This window comes from Ascaphus truei, chromosome 1, assembly GCF_040206685.1.
Source record: "Ascaphus truei isolate aAscTru1 chromosome 1, aAscTru1.hap1, whole genome shotgun sequence".
NCBI lineage: Eukaryota > Metazoa > Chordata > Amphibia > Anura > Ascaphidae > Ascaphus > Ascaphus truei.
Genome location: NC_134483.1, coordinates 309,188,692 through 309,214,175, shown reverse-complemented (window position 1 = coordinate 309,214,175; position 25,484 = coordinate 309,188,692). Strand labels below are relative to the sequence as shown.

The 25,484-nt window shown below is 34.7% G+C and overlaps 1 protein-coding gene across 10 annotated transcripts in view; it reads right to left on the bottom strand.

Moving 5' to 3' along the window:
• The window catches only part of NRG1 (neuregulin 1), a 1,149,853-nt gene that overhangs the window by 16,687 nt on the left and 1,107,682 nt on the right, over nucleotides 1-25,484 (bottom strand). For 3 of the 10 annotated variants that reach the window (XM_075604844.1, XM_075604894.1, XM_075604881.1), the window contains 3 exons: nucleotides 16,491-16,614; nucleotides 12,727-12,794; nucleotides 5,760-5,783 (listed from right to left, as the gene is read on the bottom strand). In XM_075604844.1, coding sequence (XP_075460959.1) covers nucleotides 5,760-5,783; nucleotides 12,727-12,794; nucleotides 16,491-16,614 — 216 coding nt within the window. Of the gene's footprint in view, nucleotides 1-5,759; nucleotides 5,784-12,112; nucleotides 12,172-12,726; nucleotides 12,795-16,490; nucleotides 16,615-25,484 lie in introns of those variants that run through there. The other 7 variants (XM_075604853.1, XM_075604918.1, XM_075604871.1 and 4 more) reach the window with 5 other exon arrangements.

Genomic DNA, 25,484 nt, shown 5'->3' with positions numbered 1-25,484 from the left:
TTCCTAGCACAGAATTTAAACTGACAGATCAATCTTTCCCATCAACTGGAATATAGCATAGTAAGTTAAGTCTAAGTGAAACAATTCAGAATGGACTGACGGCAGATATGAAATTGTGTAATGAAAATCGTTCATATTAAAGATATTAATAAACTATCCCTATGTTTAAAAAAACATTTTTTTAAATAAACTCTCTTTTTAGCTCAACACAAATTCCCCATAACTATAGAACACAGTAATAATGTTCATGTAAAGATATTTGTCCACAACATTTTCTTTTTAAGTGAAACATGTAGCTGCTTTTGTCTATATTTGCGGACTGAAGTTAAATCCACAGCTACTGCGCACATGTTAAGTTACTTGCATCCACTGCTGGGTGATTGTTATCTTGGATAAGTTACCCTCTCTACCTGTGCTTCATGTTCCAAAATAAAACTTTAAGCTTTTTGGAAATATATCTTTTTGGTATATACTATATTATTGTATAAAACACTGAATTCTTATATTCTATGAAAACCTCATCCCCATGTTGGAGAACATTTTAGTCCTATTCCCTTGATTAAGGCTCAACTCTTCTCCAGCATGGGTTATAATGCCTCTCAGCATATAAAACAGGGGTGGGCCATTCTGAATTCAGAGAGTTGAAACTTCTGAATGTAGCCTTGTTTAGTGTTTTAATCTGAGGAAGAATGTAGTGAACAGTGTACTAGTATATCAAAAAAGTTGTCTACCCCACACTCAAAGAAGATGAGTTCAAAATTGGTCAAAAGTAATATTTTTACTGGTATCCAAAAATAATGCAATAACCATCTGGTGCCGCACAGGAGCCAGGCGAGTGGTGATCACCGGAGTGCTGCTATCCTGGACATCAGCCTTTGCTAAAGAACATCTGAACTCCAAACTATAAGTATCCGCAGCTTATCTTGAGCTCCAAAAGGGACTTGGTTAGACCTTTTTTTTGGTCTTTATAGAGAATTATTGTACTGCATTATTTATGTAGGAATAGGCCAGAAGAAAGGGTTCATTGGCCTGAAATGTATACAATGCCCCCTGTGTGTATTTTTTATTTCCTTATATGTGTGTTTGTCTTCCCTTTCCCGTTTTTTGTACTGTGCTTTGTTATCTGATTTCTGTGTGTTGCATTATATCTTTTCATATGGATATTGCATTCATTTTGGATACCAGTAAAAATATTACTTTTGACAACTTCTGAACTCATCTTCGAGTGCAGGGTAGACAATTTTTTGATATACTGTATATGTATTTGGGAGTTGGTGGGGATTCCCTGTCACCCTGCACCTTCTTTATATCAGATAGATTGAATATGATTCTTAATATGGGTGGTGTTGTTTACCTTGTATGATACGCAGTGTTTGTACTAGGGAAGCTCGGGACATTTGAATGTAGCACAATAATAGTTCTTTAAAGCCCCACACAAGTTTTTGAGATGTGAATAAGCCTTTCCTTGTACACAAACTCAAAAAGTCACATACCCAACAATGATAACTAGCCTACAGAGTGTGTAAAGAACTTGTGTAAAACTAAATGTATGAAGAACTATAATCTCATATTCTAACAGGAAATATAACTTTAACTCCAAATTAGTTGTCCATATCAATGGAACCTCAAGTGTAAGTTCCTTTCAACATGGACGGTTATTCTCCGAGACAGTGCACCTCTTAACTTGGAAATTAAGTTCTTGCAAACCAATCTCATGAATATGAAATAAACATGTTATGAGCATTGACAAAACATTAATCGCAAAGATTATTAATAAAGTGAAAGGTCAGTTTGTAGCAAGAAGCAGCTGCATTGATTAAAAAAAAAACTAAAGAATAGAATCAAAGGAACAAAAAACATGAAGGACAGGGACAGACAGAATAAGAGAGGGAAAGGGGAAGAATAGGGGAAAAGATGAGGTTAAGGGTTAAAGGTTAAGGAGTCAACTGTAGGCCTGGCACAGCATGCTTGATACTGGAAAAAACAAGAGTGAAGAAATGCTTGAAAAAAAGGTTGAAGCAGAGTTTGAAGGGATTTCCCATACAGCATAACGCCTAACCTAGATCATTTAACAGAATTTGGCAGGTAATTAATGTTCTGTACTGTCAAAGTACAGTAGATTTGCATCTGATGTTAGCTAAGAATAATACAAAATATATTGCTCACACTCCAAATTGAAATTAAATTTGCATGTTTGGTGAACTGATAAACCTTATGAACAAAGAATAATCTTAAACTTGTTTTCATTAGTAAATGCATCTGCTGATCATCAACATAATTTAGTTTAAACAAAGTAGTGAAAGAGCTCTGTCATTTATATGTAAATTGGTCAAAATTACATGTTAATACATCCATGTTTAAACACCTTCATGTTGAAACTTAAGTACTTAACATATTTTGGTTATTCCCGTACTCTGTCTATAGAGGAATACCCCAATTCCTACAGCTGTCTGGCTATATGTTATCCAACAACACCTAATTATTTTTAATATAATAATATAGAGTTCACATATTGTATAGCCTCTGTAGTCTTGATGTTATTGTCTGACCCATTATAACCTTATTATAACTCACAAACAAATAATTTGTTGGGGTGCAACCTACCTTCATCTCATGCAGTTTGTAAAACATACATAATATGTTTTGTTTTATACTGTATAAAGACCTGTTTTTCACAGTTATCTTTTTAAATTCTAGAAGTACATTTATTTCTCAAGTTTACGATAAGATATAACTATATATATACATTTTGTTTTCTTTAAAATATACTAATACTAATGCTCATCCCTAACTTATTTCATTTTATAAACTATAATAATCAGAAGTAATAGCAACATTTTGTTGAATACATTTTGAACATGACCTATTCTTAATGCTTCCAATCAATTACATTAGTTGAGAAATTAGAACGATATTTTCCAATTGAAAAACTTTGATACAATGGAAAATGATTGTGCTTGTATCAACAAATACAGTAGCAATAACACCTACCCAATCCCTATACATTCCTTTTGAGTTTGACCTCTAAAAATAATAATTTGCTTGCCAAAACCAAGCATGTTCCATAAGCTTGTTATTTCTATACAGGCCAAAATATGATATAATGTATATACATCTACACTTAAATCAGTGAAGGGAACTAAAAGAAAACAAGCATAATAAATATACATTGTTACTCGCAATCTAAATACCAACATGTCCTTCTTAATCATTAAACTATTGTCTTAATGCATTATTCTACCCAGGAAACTAGTAATCACAGGCAAAAGAACCTGTATTATATAAAGCCACTGCATTGAAATAATTTGTTTCAATTATCCCAGCCATACTTGGCCTTTTATCCTTTTCATCGGGGACAGGAAAGTATTGAACAATCTTTTATAATATAAAGTGCATCATGAAACTAGTAATTCTTGAAATAAAGAAATAATCTAAATAATGCAGGATGCCCCAAGTCCAACTCCAACAGATATTACATACTCCAAAAGTGGAGAAAGCTTCAAAAACTTGCAAAGTACAGCGCACCCTTTGGGAGAATGCTGTCACCGTACAGCACTTCAATTCCCAACTAGATGCACCAGAACTCTGATTGATGTTGAGCTATTGCTGCTTCTGAACATAAGTGCTCTGAGACATATCTTTTAATCTCAACATCTTGTCAATCCACCTAGAACATTATGCTTCAAGTCTTTTTATTGCATGCCCAGAAAAGCCAGCTACAAGCTACAGTATTAAAAATGAAGAGTTCATAAAAAAACTTACCTAGCACTTAGGACAATTCACCCAATGAGAATGTGTATGTGAAGATTTTGTATTTATAGTGTATTCCTTTTATATACTGTACCTGCCACTCTGCTTAGTTTTTGGCATATTATTTGCCTAGCATGTAAAAACTAATTTGCAAACCTTTTGAACAATAAAAACACTTAATGATTTTATTTGAACTACCTTCTACCATTTGCTTTTAATTAACTATTGCCATAGGTTTATACCATAGCGTCTTTAAATACTGTATGCTATTTTTTTTAATGTGTTATTGTATATCTAATTAAAATGTTCTGGATGGCAAAGAAACACACACACGAAGACACACAGACCAAGATGCACTAACCATTAGGCTATTTAACATAATGTTAATCATAACACCTATGCACTAAGGCAAATACGCCAACGTTAACCCAGTGCTACTCCTTAAATAACCATGATATGGTTATTTTGTTTCCGGCCGTTAGTGCTAATGATATTCATAAAAGGTATTCCCCCCCTAACATTGCATATGCACTAAGACCGTTCAGGTTAGCACAGGGATTTAACTTGATGTTGTTTAAGTCATAGCTAAAGGTGGTGTTAGCTCCCTCCAGAGTCTGGAGAGAGAGAGAGAGAGAGAGAGAGAGAGAGAGAGAGTGAGAGAGAGAGTGAGAGACCCATATTTCAGAGTCTGGATGGAGCTAAAGACCCCCTTTTAGGAAAGACATTATTAACGTCAGGTTATTTGAAGCTAACACAAGGTAGTGCTAAATCAACTTAATGTTAACCCTATGCTAATGATTTAAATGATGGCTGTTGTTTAATTAGCTTGGTGGATATTCATTAAACTCAGGGGAAATAAAATCCGTTAGGTAAACTGACGTCATTTGCAGGGATAGTGCATATGGCCCTTAGTGTCAATGTGATTTGGGTCGTTTCAACAGGAAGAGTTATTTGGTGCATAGATTATAATAAGATGTATCAAGCTCTTCTTCTCTGTGCATTACTTTGTAATCTATTAATTGCCTTCCAAAAAATGTCTGAGGTGGCAGAAAATTTTCTGGCCATCAATTTGCTTTCACATGTAGGAAACTCCTTCATACATTTGACATAAACCCAAGAAGTACAAATTGAGCACTGTGGCAAAAGACATTTCTATTCACACTTTCTTTACGTTGATCCCTGACTCCTTTAATTTGGAGCCACAATTCAAAAATTGTATTAAATAACCATGTGGATGATTTGTATTAAATCAGTGTACGTATGTGCACACAAATATGGGATTACAGTGCGCTTAGCTATCTTACTGCACCCAACTTTATACTGTACATGTTTAATATTTGGGGTCTCATTGAAAGACTATTGCACAGTTAAGAGCTCTAGAATTACAATGACATCTTTGTGTTCAGATCAGCTTTGCCGTTTGTCCATGTTACTAGTGCACTTTAATTTTTCAATGATTTGTCTCAATAAAATGGTAAAGTGGTCTTATTTGATTTTTTTTTTTTTTTTTACTGTTTTTAGCATCTATACAACTTTTGTAACAGTTTTATACCAGGGCAAAAATAAGTTTGATTTATCATTTTAAAAAAAATCTATTATATTATAAAGGGAATTGCTGGTAGAATACTGCAACAAAACTAAAGCTACAATTTCCTCCAATATCTTTTCACAGGTCTTTTTCTACATGCTTTTTGGATATTGTCTATCAGATCACTTTGTTCCAAACATTACCTAAAGGTTACCGATTAGTTGAATGTAACTGGCAGTCAACTCAGTTTAGTTAAAGTGCAAGCAAATGCAAGGCGATTTGAATCTAATATAGAGTTATAAAATAGACTATATTCATTAAACAGTAATAACAGCTAGAAATCTAACAGAGAAAAGTGTTATAGCTGTATGATCCCTTCTAAAGCATAAGGAAATTGGTTAGGAATTGAAGGGGAAAAAAAGAAGGTTTTAAGCTTTTAGGCTCTAATATCTGCAGGCTAAAAGGAATGATTGGTCCATACCCATAAATTCAATTCCAAGATGCTCTGCCAATGCAGAAAGTTGACAAAAAGAAAGAAAAGGGAAAAAGTTTCAGAAAAGAGCAATACACTGTACTCCAAAACAAATTATACATGAATATTATGGCTATCCTATGTCTGCACATTGAAACAAGACATGTGATGCATGGTTAATGGGCAGTTCAAGTGTCCATGTTCGCTTGGTTTTTTAAAGTGGTAACATAGACTTTATACAGTACATGTCAACATGAACACAGGAAGAAATCTGAATGTATATATATATATATATGCAGATAAAATGTATCATCAGAAGATCTCTATTTATATACAGAAGCCAGTATGTATTTAAACAGTATAATTAACTATGCTATGGCAACATTTTACTAATGTCATGATGTTGAATCATGGTGTTACAATGATTTAAGCTTTACATCATGTTGTACTGTACTTCTCTGATCATACTCTTATCATTATCCCAACATTGGTACGTATGATTATTACACCATCATTTAAGACTATTATAATATACTAATGAAGACTATATAGGCTTAACAACAAGCATTTTCTATATGAAAAACTGAAATTGCATCAAAGTCATAAACAAATATACATTTGGCTACAATTTAACAAATTAAGTTAAAGAAAGTACAGTATAACGACTATACATATAGTAGTCTGTAAACAGAAAACTAACACAAAAAATAATATTTTGTGTAAAGCGACTGGAATAATTAAACACAAAATTAATCAACTTAAAGCCAAAAAAATGAAACAACAACAAACAAAAAAAAAAGAAACTTTAATTGTTTGGCGAATTGATTTTTATAATTAAGATCATTTTTGGTCTCCAATCAGTAACACTTCAAGGGTAAAAATCAAATGGAATCCATCCAGATTTCTTCCAAAGCAAGCCATTACTAGAAGCCTACAGTAACATTGCTAATGAAATATATTAGTTGCATAGAAAGCTTGGTTAGTGGCATGCCCATGCATACATATTTATGCATTTACGCAGGTTTAAAGGCAGGAAGTTTAGCCTATTAGATTACATTTTAAAGACATTATCAGGCAGCTTCCATTTGAAACAAATCAATGTAAAATTGATCCATAAAAGCATAATGTATTCTGACTGTGTGGCTTAACAAGAAAACATGCTGAGAAAACATGCATCCCTTGTTCTAGTCCTGCACTAGGGAAAGACCTAATTCAACTTTATTATTCACAGCTACAATTCTGTTGTTTTGACTAAGGAAAGAATTTTAATGTCAGGTTGTACTGTTTCCATTTTCTTCAATATGCCTGCAATTGAACGCCTGCTATATTTCAATAGATGCCATTTCCTATAACTACCTGTAAGTTATCAATCTCTTTATAATGTCAGATAGATGTGGAAAATATGTTTACATGTGCAAAAGATCAAAGTGGAAAGGAATTTAAGCAATAAAATTTGATTAGGTTTTGATTATAAAGCAGATTACTAGTTAACTGAAAAAAGAAAAGATATATCATGGGTTTTAATTTTCTTGTAACCTTTTAAAAATGTCCGAATTGACATAATGTTTTGGGAGTCCTGACTTTTGTCCAGACACAAAGGGAACCATTTATAAAGAGGTTTCTTTTTCCTTCCGGAGAAGACTCAAGGGTACATCTACAGTAGCGACAAAGTTTATTCGAGCAAATGCCGCTCGGCAGGATGCGTGGCGGCAGCGTGGAGAAGCGTTGGGAAGCGGCTCGTTCGCGTGACGTCGGTGACGTCACAGTCAAGCGAGCGCCCGGCTTCCCCGGCTTCCCCGGCTTCCCCGGCTTCCCCGGCTTCCCCTACTCCCCTGAAGGTTTGAAGTGAGGTAAGCGGGGGAGCGGGGAAGCAGAGGGGCACAGCAGGCGCAGCTAGAGGGTCGGGAAGATGTTTAAATTGCGTGCGGATTGGAGGGGGGGGGGAACGGAGGGGACGCGGCTGGATGCGGCTGATGTGCTGACTTTCCTCAGCACCAGCCGGAGTAAATCCCGGTGAACCGGCGGCATTTGCTGCAATAAACTTTGTCGGTGCTGTACGTGTCTTACATAGGTACCCCAACTAGTTCTAAAGTCTAAAACATCACACAGTGTTTAAACCATAAAGTGTAACATTCTGAGAATGGATATACACAATGGGGGTTATCGTATTGAACTTGGATTTTGCAGATCAGGGAACTAAATCAGAGAATATCCCAATTAAGTAAATGACAATTTCCTTGCCAACATACAGTACCCAAACGGGTACTCTCGCAGTTTAATGAACATCTCCGTTATGTGTGTCCCAAGTTTGTGTTAAGGAAGTACAGAACCAGCAGAAACACTGAAAGGCAACTACTTGACTCTCTTGGGCTCATCATCTTGAACTTGATTGCAAGCCATGTAATATTTAACTGGTAATAGGTTGCAAATCAGGCAGGCTAAAGGATTAGGGAAATTGATGATTAGAAGGAATTTGGAAACTATAGACTAGAGCACACAAGCCCAGATGCACTAAACCTTGCAAAAGTCTATCATTGCTTAACTTCCACAAATGGAACTGGTGAGGCTTAGCACTGTGTAAGGAATCCCGGGCATCAGTTTGCTTGTTCAAACATTCACATCCGGAATCTGAGTGTGTGTAGTTTAAATCCTGTGTGATATTTTAGAGCAGGGGAGGCAAACTCCAGTCCTCAAGGGCCACCAACAGGTCAGGTTTTAAGGATATCCCTGCTTCCGGACATGTGGGTTAATCAGTGGCTCAGTCATTGACTGAGCCATCTGTGCTGAAGCAGGGATATCCAGAAAACCTGGCCTGTTGGTGACCTTTGAGGACTAGAGTTAGACACCACTGTTTTAGAGAATAGAACAGCTATGGGGAAACTCAGACGCACTGTTGCATATTTCCAGTCTTTACTGAATTCTGCATGATTGGGAAACTTTATAATGCTTACCTACCATAGCTGTATTGTATGCCTGGTTTGCACCAAGGAAGAAACAGCACTACTTTTTGCCAATACAAATATCCCTTTTTAATTTCTCTTTAATACAGTATTTTTCTTAATATCTTACAGGGTTAGAAAAAAACAAAGGGGATAAGATGATCCCAAATTCTTCTGTGTGCCTCCACTAAACAATGCTCCTGCAATATGTCGTTTTGTAAGAAATGCTAAAAAAGCAAATATGTAAATCTAATTTAATAATTGTAGACAAGATTTAATTTGTTGATAGTGTTTGTTGTAATTCACTACACATCCATCTATGTATTTCTAATGTTGAAGACACTTGTCTAATGTGACATCTTGCAAAGTTTACAGCATTTCTTCCTTTTAAATGCCCTGGACAGTTTTCTGTGGTTCTAATTATTTCCCCTGGAACATTACATTCTTCTATTTATATAAATACTTCAGCATTGATTTTCTTGGCGTATTTCAATTTATTACTAATGAGTGTCTTCCAGATATATCATGTAGGACTGGAGGTTGAAGAAAGACTGCATCCTAATTTTCTAATCTATAACCTATCATACTAGAAGGAGCCTTAATAGTAACAATCTCTTATTCACTCTTTTAATAAAATGCTGCGCTTACGCCAGCTTTGTGGCTTTTATTTATTATATATCTTGTGTATCATTTTAAGTGCTACATTTGTAATAGTTGTATTAATATGGAAATATTATTACTGGTATTAACAAGGAAATATTGCACTGTATCTATGCAGTGCTGTGTGAAACAGATTAGGTTTTTTTTTGAAGTCCCAAAGGAGTACAGTATTATTATGGGAAAATGCTGATGCCCATATTTACTAAGCAGTGCTATTCATAAGACATTCAGAGGCTGACACATTACTGCCCATTCAAGTTACCGTATATTAAGGTATCTTTCGGCAGTAGAAAGTGTCTTATGGCACAGCACTGCTTGGTACTGTAAATATGGGCTAAGTGTTCAGAAGCACATATAAATATATTTTTATCCCATTTATGTGAAATTTGAGAACGGGATATTATTGTACAAAATGTGGAAATAATACAGCTTGGTGGTGGTTTTTATGAAGAATCTAATGACTGGATTTAATGATCACAAACACTAGTCATAGAGCTCACAGCGCCATTTCAATCATGAGCAAAACTCACTAATCTACTATTTCTCAATACAGGGATTTGTTTCAGTGCTGGGCTACTACTGTGCAAATTAATATGGAAAGGGATCACAGATAATATTGAAAAATGATTGGCCACATATATTATGTAAATTAACAGGCAATTTAGTAGCTATTTTACAACATGTATGATACTCATTCATGATTAGCTAACGCTTCTACCTGTGCATATCCACACATTTTAAAAGTGTAGGGGGCAATCATCAATTTAGTTGTGTGATGCTATAAATATAATAATATTCTTATTATGGGTTACCAATTTTCAGCTATTTGTATGAGGGGTGGAAAGAACCATATTACCTCATTGGCTTAGTGGCTTTAATAAAATAATAATAGCATACACTGTATGAGCCACAATATAAAGCAACACATCTATTTATTCTGGAACAAGCAAGTTGCAATGTTTGCAGCCACATTAATGTGATTCTAATTATTCTAACAACCCTGACATGCTGTGCCTGTAAAACACAGGTATGCTGCTACCCGTCTCTAAACTACCAGTAGGTGGAGCTGAAGAATTCCCTTATTGGCATTTGAGAGAAGGCCACAGAGGCATGACTGGACCTGCCCTGCTATGGACTCCAAATTCAGGTGGGATATTCCAACTGCTACTGTACAGTAGTAAGCATAGTTATATAATTAAAGTCATTCACAGACACACAGCACTACTACTATTTCCTGTGGCCAAATACGTGGTACTGCTGCTTTAAACATGCTGCATGCATGCATTAAGTAAACATTAAATCCAGCCCAAAATAAATATTTGAATAAATTGGTGCTGAGTTTCATGAGATTTAAAAAATTTTTTTTAAAAACTTTGCCCATGACATAAAGAGAAAGCAAGTTAGCAAAGCTCAGAAAAATGATGCACCTTTATTGGAAAATTTTGGTATAACCACTTTTTGTTACTTAATTGCTGTCGTTTGAAGAATTTCTAAATGCCACAAAAAGTAGCTCGATGTGTACCACATACTTCAATTTAGTGTAAAAATGAAGAAAAAAACTATATTTAATGCTATATACAGTACTTCATTATTTAGAAAATATATATATTCTGGCATTTTATTAACACAATGCAACTTATTTTAGGGTTTTTATATATGTCAAAATGAAACTTTAATTTATAAAAGCTATAGCGTTTTTTTGTCTTTCTCTTTCTTTTTTTACAATACCACTATTCTAATAAATGGAATATATCTCGACATCCAGTTACAGTACACAAAATAACATCAATATTGCTCTGTAATAACATTTTATATTCTGTTAGCATATTGAATATCTTTAAGTTTTAATTATAGTACTGCTATTTATTTATTTATTTTTACACCATTAGGGTGAGGCCATCATTTTCTATTTATTTAAATCATGAATACACATGCTAAGGAATTGTAACAGAAATATAATTGAAACATTTTACATCATTATATTGTTTTGACTACTTATTTGGTTCTCTTTTTGGAGGTGTAGGGATTGAACATTCTGTTTCTGTTACAGATGTAGCCAGATTTACTGTCCCCGGGACCGCGACAGCATGTTAGATTACAGCCGCGTGAGCCCTTTGTGCACCGCGGTTCGTCCGCAGCTTGGCTACGGTCAGCCGGCAGAATTATTTGTGCCATTATTTATGTCATTGCTATTTACTATGTGTGTCCGGCAGATGGCACACGGAACATCTTCACCTATGATACTGAGTAGTGGTCAGAGTAAGGTGGGCTGCAGATAAATGCCGGGATTTGCACTTGGATTTGTGCGGCACTGTAAACGGTAAGTCTTGCTACATCTGTACGTACACTATAACAGCATTTGCCTAAAAATTATTTTGTCAACAATAAAATCTTGCTTTATAAAATCTAACATATTTGTATCCTGAGGTTGTTGGCAAATGTTTAAAGATTGAGAATGATGGCTAAGTATTAATCATATCATTGTATTCTTACTTCCAAATGGCTAACATCTTTAATAATGTCTTGTTGTGATACCACATGCATGCCCCTTGACAGTGGCCAGTCAGAGATACATTGTAATAATAATAGTAACTATTATTATTGTTTTGTGTCATGCTACAGACAGAGGCAAACAGTACTGAACCTAGTAGAGAATAACAAATCAAATACTAGATGAGATCTGAGGAAAGATGCAGCAACGAGAAAGCAGCACCAACTGAGCATGCTCCTATTCAGGCAGAGACAGAAAGGAAGTGGACGTACTGTAGAAGCTGGCCATTACGTAGTTTTGGCAGCGATCACCAGTAAATTCATTTGGGCACCTGAGAGGAAAGACAAAAAAGGTAGAGAAACAGAGAAAATAGAAGAGTTGAATATATGCCAAGAAAGAAGATCCTTTAAGTGTAAACTGATTGTTCTTGGAGGTTCACTGTCACAGACTGAATCTCAGCTCTTTGTACTGTCATGACTATAATGTCCCTGTTATGCAGAAAAATACTCTTTGGTTTATGCCATTATAAAATTAGAAATTTTGAAAATTCATGCTAATCCACCCTATTTAATATAGTGCATTATTTAAAGTAAATCTTTTTTTTTTTACTGTTAGTATTTTTTACAGTTTAGTCTCAGAGATATCCATGGTTACAACCAGAACCAATTATTATTCAATAAGGAAATCAAATGGACACTGTTGATTGTGGCTAAAGAGTAAAATCATGAAGCAATTTGGTTCTTCTTAAGTCATGTGTAGAACAAAAGAGGAGACAGTACTGCCTGACAAGTGAAGGCACCAATGATAAGAGCGTTTCATTTTTTTTTCAAATATTTGTTGCTGTAGTTGAGCGGAAGAAATCAAAGATCAGATTATTGTGACATACTTTCTGCTCTTACGACTCTCAAGGGATCAGTCGCAGTACATCTTGCTCCAGTGAATCCAGGTTTGCACCTAAAGGGCAAAAACGTGATGAGCAAAATAAAATAAAATTATAAAAAAAAAAAAGGTATCCACCTGCATTTGTGCTTCCGTAGGACATGAGGACCCGACGCAAAGGTAAAAAAAAAGTGCTCAAAGTTCAAAAAGTTAATGAACGTTTTTACATGTAAGAAGTGGAGAGTAGTACACAAGTAATGCAAAACTCATGACATTAATAGAAAAGTAGCATTCTTTACTTGCTGCATAAATTACATGTAATACATTTTAGGTGTCAATATTATAAATCAGCATAGCTTTGTAACAGGCTGTGTCTTAGAAGCCTGATAATGTACTGTACCACAGTATAATGGCCAACATTGTTACTATCTCAATTGTATTTTACTAGCTGGACAGAAGTGGGAATTTCTGGATGTTGAAAACAATTGGAACTGCCATGGTATATCCATCCTGAAAGGGAAATGAGTTTATCAAGGAAGATATTACCAACAACTCTTGTGTTGTTTACTTATGTAAACAAGGTTGTTTACATGACACAGAAGATAAATAAGTATATATATTATTACTACTGACAGTGATAATAACAACAACAAAATAATCATATGTATTTAACATTTCCAGTCCAAATTCACATTGGCATTTTAATACCACATTAATGTCCTTCAGAGTCTTTATTATTATTAAAGAACAAAAGAGTATATGTATTATTTAGGCACACTTGGAAAATACATAGCTCCTTACATATTGTTATACAGTATTCGTTTTATGTATTATAAAACGAGAACGACCTCGATTTAAATAATACCCAACACACCAATGACACAATACGCAATTTGCTGCAAGCTTTTTGGAGAATTTGAGACAGTGAGCAATAAATATCAACAGTGCAAATAAGCTTCAGTATTGTTCCAGTGGTTCTATCAATGTGATGGTATTCTACGGCTTCCAACATCACAGTGAACATATCATTCATTCATTCTTCCATAACGATCTCAATTAGTAGAAAAGAAGTGTTTCTTTTATATATTCAATGTTTTATACACTGTAAATACATAGTATGGAGCGTAATGTCAATTTCCTGTGAGGGTTGTTTCTAACAATTTTTATTTACCAGAAATTTTAAATGGTATCATTTTAGCCTGTAGAGTAGACAGAAAAAAGCTTTTGTAATAAAAAAAAAATATTGGAACTGATACATTGAATGTCTATCTCATGTTAAGAAAAGATGAACACATTAAAAATTTTCAGTTTACTAATGTACAGTATAATGCCTTGTATAAATAAAGCTTACTGCATGGGGGATCAACTCCAGTCCTCATGCTCCCCAACAGGTCAGGTTTACAGAATATTTCTTCTTCAGCACAGGTGGTTCAATCAGTCCCTGCTTCAGCACAGGTGGCTCAATCAGAGGCTCAATCAAAGACTGAGCCTCTGATTGAGCCACCTGTGCTGAAGCTGGGATATCCTGAAAACCTGACCTAACTGGTATTTATAAAACTATGTCCTGCAATGCTTGGGTGGTTAGGGGGTCCAAGAAGGAAATTGGTTGCATAGCCAAAATCAAATGAAAAAGAACATTCCTCATATGTTATGGTGCACCTGGTAATCCTAATAATAATAATAACAACAAAAAGCTAGTGTGGAAAAAATGGTACAAAAGCATCATCAATGCTATTAAGCATGAATTCTAATGGTGAGATCCACTATAACAAAAACTGTTTTCTAGTGCATTTTAACAACCCTTCTTTATACTATCTGCAGAAATTATTGTTTTTATACTGAAGCCTGTGAAGATTTTTGTTGGATTCTTGTTCTTTATTCTGGGATGTGAAAAAGAAAAAGAAAATTCTCATAGTACTACTATATATGTAATGGTTTTCAGGCCTCTTGATGAAATATACATTTAATTATTTCTCTTGAGAACAAAATTAAATAAACAAGCAAATGCTGATTATATGTAACAACTTTGCTGCCTACAAAACTTTTCAGGTGCATTCTTTTACAGGCCCCTCATACAGTGAAGTTTACTTTTTGAGAGGTTGTACTATACATTGAGTACTCTACCATTCAACTCAAATAAGCTATATTGACAACACGAGTACATTGTCTGATAATTTGGCATAGACTACTACTTCACATACCTAATACTTGTACCTACTAAATTATTTTAATTCCCATGAAATTTAAATTCTCATTCCCTATAAAACTGTCTGAAAACATACGGCAATTAATTATATTGTGCTTTGATGCAGCTCATAACAGATAAACACAGTTATTTATTTAATTGCTGCTAGTAATATCGTTTAAAGTTTGTGGATGATGGGACCTTTGTTGTCTAAGACAATATTTCCACTGCTTTTACCCATCATGAGTCATGTTTTTGGTAAAGAATAGCAAACAAATTATAATTATGATATTCATGCTTCAAAATTTTTTGAAGGACCATATGGAAAATGTGATCACGGTAAGAAATGTGGATAGTGGGCTTTATGTTTCAACTGAACTTTGCAACTCAAAGATTTATTACCAGTGATAGGATGAGAGAATATTTAAGTCCATTCAGAACAAATCTGTGTACTGTATATTTTTTATACTGCAATAGTTATCAGATTTTAACTAATCTGATCTGACTAATCACTGCTGAAATTAGTTTAGATATATCTTGTAATGTTTATCATCTAACTAGCAGGCTTAGTGGGTCATTTTATATAGTCGGAAGCATCCGATCTGGGAAGTTTTCAGGCAAAAATCCCTTTGAAAGTCAATAGGGATTTTCAGCCAAAAACAGCCCGAACGCCCACCTCGGAGAATATAGAATTATACCCTTAGCAGGTTGTCCCAAATATATTAAGAGATAATTCTGTTTTGTTTTCAGTTAAGGGCCCAATGTTAGCAATATAATCGTATACAGTATGATACAGTAAAGTTTTAAATACATGACTATATGACATTGTATTTACAATAATGGGTGTACAAAAGGCTGTGCATCCGTGTTAAGAACCGAAATACCGATAGAACACATTTTAAAAGAAATATAAACTTTCCAGCATTGCAGAACAGATATTAAATGTGCATACATACATTTTATTTCACTGCATATCTCTGACACCTTAATCCAACCACGGCGGTTATTCATTAAACTGCTGTTGTGCTGAATGGGACACTATGGCATGGAATCTCCCATTGATTTCAATGGGAGTTTCCATGTAACAGTGCCCCAATTAGCACTATCGCAGTTTACTGAATAACCCTCAAGTGTAAAGAAAAAAATGATAATGTCCATTTTAAACTGTATTCAGTGGTAAGATCAGTACAGTTATGGACAATGATATGGAAACAATATTAAGCACAACATTTAAAATGGTTAAGCAGTAACAATGTATATATAAGCAAAGAAAGTAGCCACAGCCATCAAGTACTGTGCTCTTATTTGGAGGAAGGAATTTCTACGGTTTATGAATTATGTTAAAAATACACTTCTCATCAATGTATCTAGAGAGTGTGAGTGCTAAATGCTGCTGAAAAAAATATCCCTTGTGTACACCATTCTTTTAGTACATTCAACAGGTACTTATCTCGTATTCGTATAATTACAATTTTCATGATATAGGTCAAAACTTGAATACTTTAAGGAGCACAGGGCTTAAGGCTGGATACTACCTTGCTAATCACAGGCATGACACATTAAAGGAGTAAGTATAGTGCTCTTACTTGCACATGAATTTAGTGCTGCTTGTAATACCATTGAGCACGTAGCACTCGCCTCCATTGACGCAGTATGTCTTCTCTCTCTCTGCACATCTTATAAGGTGCCCTGGCGGAGGAGATGTGGGAGCTGTAATGAAAAAGAAAGGATGTCATTAACAATTTCTGATTTCCAGTACATGTTTCCATGTTTAAATTAGTTATAAGAAAAGCAGTGACATCACATACAATGTAAGAATGCACTTAGTTTGATTGCTATTGTCTTTGCATCCTGCCCACTGTAATGTTTAGGCCCTGTTAATGCTAGTATTTTCCAGCAGGGCTTTGTTACTCTCTACTATGTGTATACTCTTATGTTTGGTACCACTGCCTAACTCTGCACTGTGTATTCCACCATTAATTCCACAGTGCTACAAAACACCTGCAGGTTTCATAAAGTGTACAGCTCACTCGTGATATTATACTCAAATAAAAACATAATTGTAAGTAGTACTTTAATTCTGTAAGCTCTGTATTGACTTGCGATGCATATCCAATACCTACAGATTGGATCCATTAACCTGTATTTCCTATATCCAGCAATATTTATATGTTGACTAGTGCAGAGTAAATAAGTACTTCAGTATTAGGGGATACCTTTCTTATTTGGACTAACAATTCATATTAGTATCAAGCTTTCGAGAGTTCTCCTCTCTTCCTCAGGTCGAGCAATACTCTTGTTGACTAGTTATTCTTTGGCACAAATGCTTGCTAAATAGTTCCAGTCAACCCTTTCAATAACACTTTCATTGCATATTATGGTTTATGGTTTATCCATTGTAAACCAACTATTCTGTCCCTTTCCCACCATTATTTTCATAAATCATCGGTGATAAGATAAACATGCTACGTATTTCAATGTTTGATTCTAATGTAAGGTGTCAGGTGACACAGACAGATGTTTTCCTTAATAACAGCGGCATTTATAAGTACTAGGAAAAGAGTTTCTAAACCTAAACCTAAACCAAACCAAATATAAAAACTATAACACACCCCATTATTTCTAATTGTCAAAGTAGGTGGGGTTGTCACTTTGTTCCTTGGAAAATTATGCTTCTAAAAAAATAACATTCCCATGCACGAGTTCCAAGTTGATAATGGCAAAGAAATGCATAATTTTAGAGTCGCACATAAAATAGATTTCCAGCACCCAAGCTAATTGAAACTTTGAAATGAAATCAGTTATAGCCTTTACTGTTAGTGCACTTTTAAGCAGTAAGACTTGTATATCAAAAGCTGATCGCTGACAAGTTTCAAAGCAACAATGACTGGAGTTCCCAGATGATGCCAAAGAGTGAGTACTGAATGGCTCCAGCTGCTCTCTCCCAATTGCCATGGATGAGAACAAGTTGTGGTGGTCACACAAAAATGTGATATCCATATGACGTGTGGAATTTTCCTTTGCTATGACTTTTTGCAACTTTTAAGCCTGAATGAATATGCTATTTTAAAATGAATAATAATTCTATGGCAGTGTTTCCCAACTCCAGTCCTCAGGGAACCCCAACAGGTCAGGTCTTAAGAATATCCCTGCTCCAGCACAGGTGGGTCAATCATTGGCTCAGTCATTTTGACTGAGCCACCTTTGCTGGAGCAGGGATATCCTTAAGACCTGACCTGTTGGGGTTCCCTGAGGACTGGAGTTGGGAAAAACTGCTCTATGGAATCTGAGGAATAAAATGCCTCATCAAACAATGCAGAGTGTGCATTTTTATGAATCCATGCAGTAATAAATAAACACATAAGGATACAGGAATAGTGAGTTACTTAATTTACAGGGAAGAGTGGTCAATAAATGATAGAATACACATTGACATTCTGTACAGTGCATTGCAAGATATCATTATCATTCACACAAATATACCATAAAAATATGAAAACATAAACCTCACTAATGGCCTATTTGCACTTGCAATAAAAACAATGCTATTTTGTAGCACTTCATATTTATTTTATTCAGATGGGATTTCAGCACATGGTAAAATTATGGTGTATTATAAGAGCAGCTGTGCAAACATATTTTGCGTTAATACCCATATGTGACTACGTACGGAAAAATTGAATTGTCTTGAGAAAAGGACAACGTTGTTCCATAACTAATTTTAACCAACAACCATCACTAAGTATTTTTTATGTAAAAGAAAAAAAACAGTATGATCCGTGGCAAAATTATTAATGCACTAATCCCTGTACTTGATGACAACATTGTGCTAGTATACAGTGTTCCAAGAGGACAATGACGACCATGTAAATGTATCACTGTTACCAGAGAGATTTGGGGCAGTGTGGGGGCACAGAAGAGGTCATTTTATTATCCAATTATACATTATCAATATATGCAGCTAAATCTAAATACAGAGACTTGGCCATTATGTCCAAAAGGTATTTAAAAAAAACAACTATTATAACATTTGCATTCTTACTTGCCTCAAAGTAGGTTAATTTAACGGTCATCTATTTTGTCTTAAAACAAGTTGCTGCAGCACAACAATATGATGCTTGAAAATGCCATATATATCGTCCGAAATAGAATCCCATTTTCAATAATACTGTGCTTGTACATTTTAAGAGTTCATTTCCCTTTCCTTACCCTCTGAAACCTTAAATTATATGGTATAACGTGACACACAAACTGTCATTCTTGTACAAAAAAAGTACCATATGTTCTTTCTCCCTTCTATGAACTGAAAAATGGAAATAAAGAAACATAATTTATCCTTAGAATAAGGCTATGAAACATTCTGCACCATTCTAGATCTTTTTTGCACCTTACAGTAGTTCAAGTTACTTTAAGTCGGGGCTGTATCTTAAAATCACAAGCATACACTGGATCCCATTAAATACCGTACACTTTGTTTTGAGAAAAAGTTTCTCCTTAGAGGAAAGAACCCAGCACAAGCCTCAGATACCGTATCTTTAAGACAAACATTTGACAGATAATGCAAGACAATGTATTTCCTGAAAGCATGTCCAAGAAAGAAGGAAAGACAGACTTTTAAAAAAATGTATAGCTAATTCCATACCAAATATCTTGCAGTGTGCTTTCCAGTAACATAATTTACAGAATAATCAGTAAATGTTTAAGGTTAAGCATGGAAATATATTGCGTACCTGAAAAAGCTCTAAACATTCTGTGACTTAGATATAGCGATGCATCTCAAAAGTATCCTTGATCACGTTTGCAAGCAATAATGCTTTCACCGTTTAAATAAACCTCAATGCACACGTCATGATCGGAGGGCTCAATCTTGAGTAACTGGTGAGGTGTCAATTTCAAATGGTATAGCACATATTGTGCCAGCTACTGACAATGGAGATTTCTGCTTCCCGGTAATGCATATGCTCGATTTGTAAAGAAAATTTGTTTACCAGTCAGAATTGTGACAAGATTTATTTTCGGTTATGCTCAAATCCAAAGGTAGAATTCAACGAGTCATCTAATGTCCTCTAAAGGTCACCTTCTCAGGTTCAGGACTCAGGCTTTCGTGAAATGTTTTGTTCATTAACATTTCACATTATCTGTACTTCCTCTTTGCAATAATACAACTTTATGTCCCTCTTGTCAACTGTAATTTATTGAGATATTTCAAACTGTAAAAGGACAACCCATGCTACTCAAATGTCAGGGAGCTTTTCTCATATTGTAGTTAATATATATAGATATAGATATATATAGATATATATATATATATAGATATAGATATAGATAAATATATATATTCCCCATTAACAGTTCCCTCCATCATCCTATGTTAATAGTGCATTTTGATAGCCTAACATTTCCCTTCAAAACCTTGTAAAAGCTATCCCAAGTTAGCAATGGTTGAACATTGATGAACCTCAAAATAGGGGTACCAGCAATGTGTACCAAGAGCAATTTTAAATATTACAGCTAAGAGATTCTGAACAACAATTTACATGCCATATCCACATTTCATGTATTTTTAAATAGGTTTGCCATGTCTCCCGAAAACACTGACTTCTGTGGCTGGAGATAAACCAAAGCTTTATCACAGGATTTCCTTTGCAAATTGTAATGTTGAAGTATTCACTCTTTAGATACAGTACTGTTATCAAGAAGCCTTGTGCATTTCTTGGCAGATTCAGTCTGGCAGGTATGCATGAGTTGAGGAAGAACATAGAATTTACAGAATGTTGTATCACATCTGATTTTGGGGCTTCTGACTGATGGGTTATGTGACTTTTATCACTTTCATTCTCTAATCTCGCACAATACAGGTTAGAACCAGTGCACCAGAATTGCAGCAATGATTATTTTGATTGCTTTCTTTGCAATCATAACTCACAATGGAAGATTTTGAAACAGATATCTTGGACTGTGAATGGAACTTTTAAACATCATATCATTTATACTGTAATCAAAGCTGGTTCTAATTGTATTCCTTATCTTAATACTGAAAACTAGTTTTTGATGAGTTTGAATGCTTATTATTTTATGACTATATGCTTCTGAATTCATAAAATAAAATATGTATATACAGTAGTACCAACACCCTACCATTCAATAACATTTTTGAATTTTTCTTAGAGGCCTTATTCAATATGCCAAAAAGCCACATAACGCACAGTTAATGTACTGTACATAGCGCTTCACCGCAGTAATACACATGACATAGTGTAATAATATAACACATAATGGAATTTAGCGCTTGAGACATAAAAGTAACATTAGGAAAAAGGAGTCCCGGCCTCGAAGAGCTTACAATCTAAGTTAATGTAAGTTTTTGCATCTTTTAACTGTGTTACCTCGCTCGTCATTATATTGAACAAGAGTTCTTTATGCAAACAGCATGCCCTCTGAGTTCACCCCCTTTTTAGTAACCTTTGTTTGTTTCCATTTCTGAGTATCTCTAATCTGTGTGGCATATAGATCTGATCTTTTGCTTTCATCTTGATGCTGTCAAATTACAAAAAATATCTTAACGCAGATGTTTCATGGGATTTATTGGTAACAACTGTGCAGTGTATCACAACAAATCATGACAGCCGGATCTCATTTAAATGTGTAGCATACAGAGGAGCTACACAGATACATGCAGGTTTTGCTCTAGAAAGGCACGATGCAAACTCATTTTCTCAATATGTTGGATGACAAATCAGAAATCAGGGGAAATAAATAGGCCTCCACTTTTCGACACCCAGGAAAACCTAAACACATCCATGTTGTCCAGATGGCAATTAAAGAATTTAGAATTGTATTGTACTGTTTGTCTTTATTTATATAGCGCCAAAACTGTACTCAGCGCTTCACAAAGAATACAGTACAGGGAATTATAATAATACAATAAGTGCAGCAAAATCAGACAATAAGAAAGGAAATCCCTGCCCGAAGAGCTTACAATCTAAGTGGTATGATGGGAGACTTACAGAGACAGCAGGTGAAGGAATAAGTGCTGTTGATGGCAGTGCTTGGTTACAATGGGTGGTAGGAGTGACTGTGGGTGTGAGTGTGGGACAATAGCCATGAGTGCACACTATTGGGATGCTTGATTTGTATGGCAAGTTTTAAGAATGATTTTGTACACGAGTGCTGCTGTTACATATCAAGTTGGGCAAACACTCAAGTGCTGTAGCTAATGTTAATACATGATGTCAATCATTCAGTTGAACGCCTTCTATTATGAGGTAACAACTATAAAAACTTTTATTGAAGGACACCTTGGTGTGACAGCTCCCTCCTATAACTAAAGTTAACGTATACAGTATAGTGAAGTAAAGAGTTTTCCTCACTTTGATGATGCTTTTAGATGCTTTTTTAGATACTTGTGGTTGTATGAGTAAAGCAGATCCGTTATATGTTTCCATTTCACTGCAATTTTGACAGGAAGGCAATCAGCAACACCCTATACATGTTAAAAACTAATGCAGCCCATGCATGCTAATTCATGTTTAATACATGATGACTTCACAGACTTACTTCACAATCCCAAATGTCTCCACAAAAAGACGTTATTCTTTGTGAATTAATAAACATAATCCTGTTTTTAACAATAGAAATAATAAAAGGGAATACTACTTGTTTCTGATTTTTGACATTTAGACTTACATTAAAGACATTAATGGATTTAGTGTTGGAGGCAATTTTCCTGACATCTAGTCAAACTCAGATTGTCCACCTTTGAAATATGATGTGATCTTTAATCCTCTATACAATTAGAGCTTTTTGTCAAGTCCTACAAGCGTTTATAAAAGGGGAATCACAACCGATTAAAAGTTTATAATAGTCTAAACACTTAGAAAAAGCCTACTAGATGTTGCCTGCTTGATATATGAGTGAGTTGAGAATTAAACTGTGCATTCAATCCTCAATTTAGCAGAGAACCTAACTAGACCAAAGTAACATGTATTGCACTCTCTGTTATGTTTTTCACTGTGCCTTTTGTAGAAAGGTTATTGATAAGTTTGCATACCTTTTATTTACTAAATTATGAAACAACCATTAATTTAAGTCACGCAAATAAATTAACTGTATTGCAAATTAAATATATGTTGCCAAGTAAGATTGCACCTTTAATTTAATTTCTTTATTCTAACAATACCTGTAACAATATCTGCATTTATTATTTTCACGCTACTTTGTACCCTCGTGTCTTACTTTTACTTACTACTTGCTTATTAAATTAGAACTCTGGAATGCACTTGTTATAAATACTGAAGATGAAAGGATTTAATTTTCAGGCATGTGCATTGCATTATCAATGAAATGTCATGGTAGTAAAAAGATCCTAATATATGCATACTCAGGTATCTGCTTCACATATTAATTAATGTTCTCAAATTTGCCACAGATGGTTAGCCAACATTTTTTACACTATATAAGGAAACAAGATGATGAAAAGAGAATATGGTATATGTCTTCAACTATGAAGTGTGTATGTAGCCTAATCATACATTTGGTGGTGGCACCAAGTCTTTGCCGGAGTTCAGCCGCAGAGGGATGCTCCGCCACTGGATGCTCAGTCGCTGGCCGCTTCTCCAATAAGGTAAGTTATTTTAGGGTTAATTTAGCGGTAAGAGGGTTAAGGATAGGGGTTTTAGCGTAAGGAGTTGCACTAAAATTATGGGTTATGATTAGGGATTTTTACAGTAAGGGGTAAGGTAAGGGTCTTACCTTGGCGACAATGCAGCCGGCAAAAAGAGATGTCCCTGCGGCGAGGTGAGTGGCGGCTAAACACCCAGCAGAGGTTTGGTTGCGGCAAAATGGCCATGACCTTACACCGGTATAAAGTGTCTCCAGAATACTCCAATAAACATTTCTATTTTGTTCACAAGATGTTAAAAAAAAGTAAAAATTTGTATAAAGTATCTCGATGACTTAATGTTCTTAAATCTATTCAACTTTAGAGAGATGAAAACAAGGGTGTCCCCATTTTTCTGTAAATGTTACTTCATTTTGCAGTAGTTGTATTGAGCCATGAAGGAATTAAATTAATTTAAACTAAGAGGGATGTTCATAGATCACTTAAACTGTTTTAGGCCTGCATCCAAGTTCATAAAAACGTAAGATCTTTTTTTTTTTTTTGCACGGATCAAAGTGAATGTTAGAAATATTTCAGTTCCATATCTACTGTAGAATATCACTGCAGTAGACACGGACGTTCTAAATATGGAAAACAAGAAGAGAATTCCTATTACAGTCTAGAAATAGGTAGATAATCATGTTGGGCTGGTTCAAGAGTACAACACTTAAAATCCCAAGTTCATTGGTTCAAGTTCTGTCTCTACCACAACCGTTTGTTATGCGGGTAACTTATCCGGTACCAAGAAGTTAGACAAACAAAGAACTATCGACTCTAATTTTCAAAGGCATACCACGTGATTTATGGAGCAAAGATGATTATGGAATGAAACAAAAAATTATTTACAATTCTTTCAATTCTCTGTGAACACATAGTAAATTGTTGTTGTTTTTAAAAAGAAAATCTGTGATACTTTGACATGTCAATCAGGTCACATTCTTTTCGTGTGAGTCTCTCTCTAAGTTAGGTCAACACACTTATTTTCCAGCATCGGATCTCCGAACGAATTCAGTTTTAATATTAAAAAGAATTTATATGGTTTTTTTTTCCAATAAATACTTATATTTGCAATAAGACAAAAACAAATTTACTTTATTAGAGAACACTGCAGGGATACTGTAATTATGTAACATTCAATACTCCCCACATTCTTCAGGTATCCTACGCCAGCAATGTATAAATGCAAATAGTGTATTTTTATGTATACATTCATATTAATTTATATGATGCCTCTCTTGATTCGTAAATAACAAGAACATATTAAAGGTTTGTTTTTCCATTTTGATGTGAAACTGGTCAGTAGGCCAGTATGGTATATGTGCAAATCAAGTCCCCTTGCAATAGACTTTTTTTTTTCTTTTTTTAATTCTAATTGTTTTAAAAAGGTGCATGTTATACTCTTCTATTTCTTTATTATATGATCACATTTATTGTTTAGCACAGGTCTGAAGTACACATGTAGAAGGCTTCATTCTTCTCCTAGATATCACAACAGATCTCGTTATAATGCAGAATATCACAGATAGGCTTTAATGCAAGTGTTGGTACAGAATACTACAATTTATCACACAATATCCCACCGGAATAGAACAATAAAGCCTGCTACTGTACACTTGTAATAAGTCCACTTGTTGTTTCTATAAAAAAGGAACAGGATATTGTTTTTCTCACGTGTCAATAAAATATATACTAAAACATTGAAAGAGTCATGAGAAAAGCATGTTTTTTTAATTACATTTAAACAAAAAGAATTAAACAAAATGAATAATCTCTTGTTATATATTACCACTAGCAAACCTCAGATAAATTACTGAAATATGTGACACATATTTTAGATAGAAGAGTTTAAAATAGTGCTTCAATGTCCTATATTGTTATAAATAAAATTTGAGGTACTCTATCGAAACACTGTTTATATGCT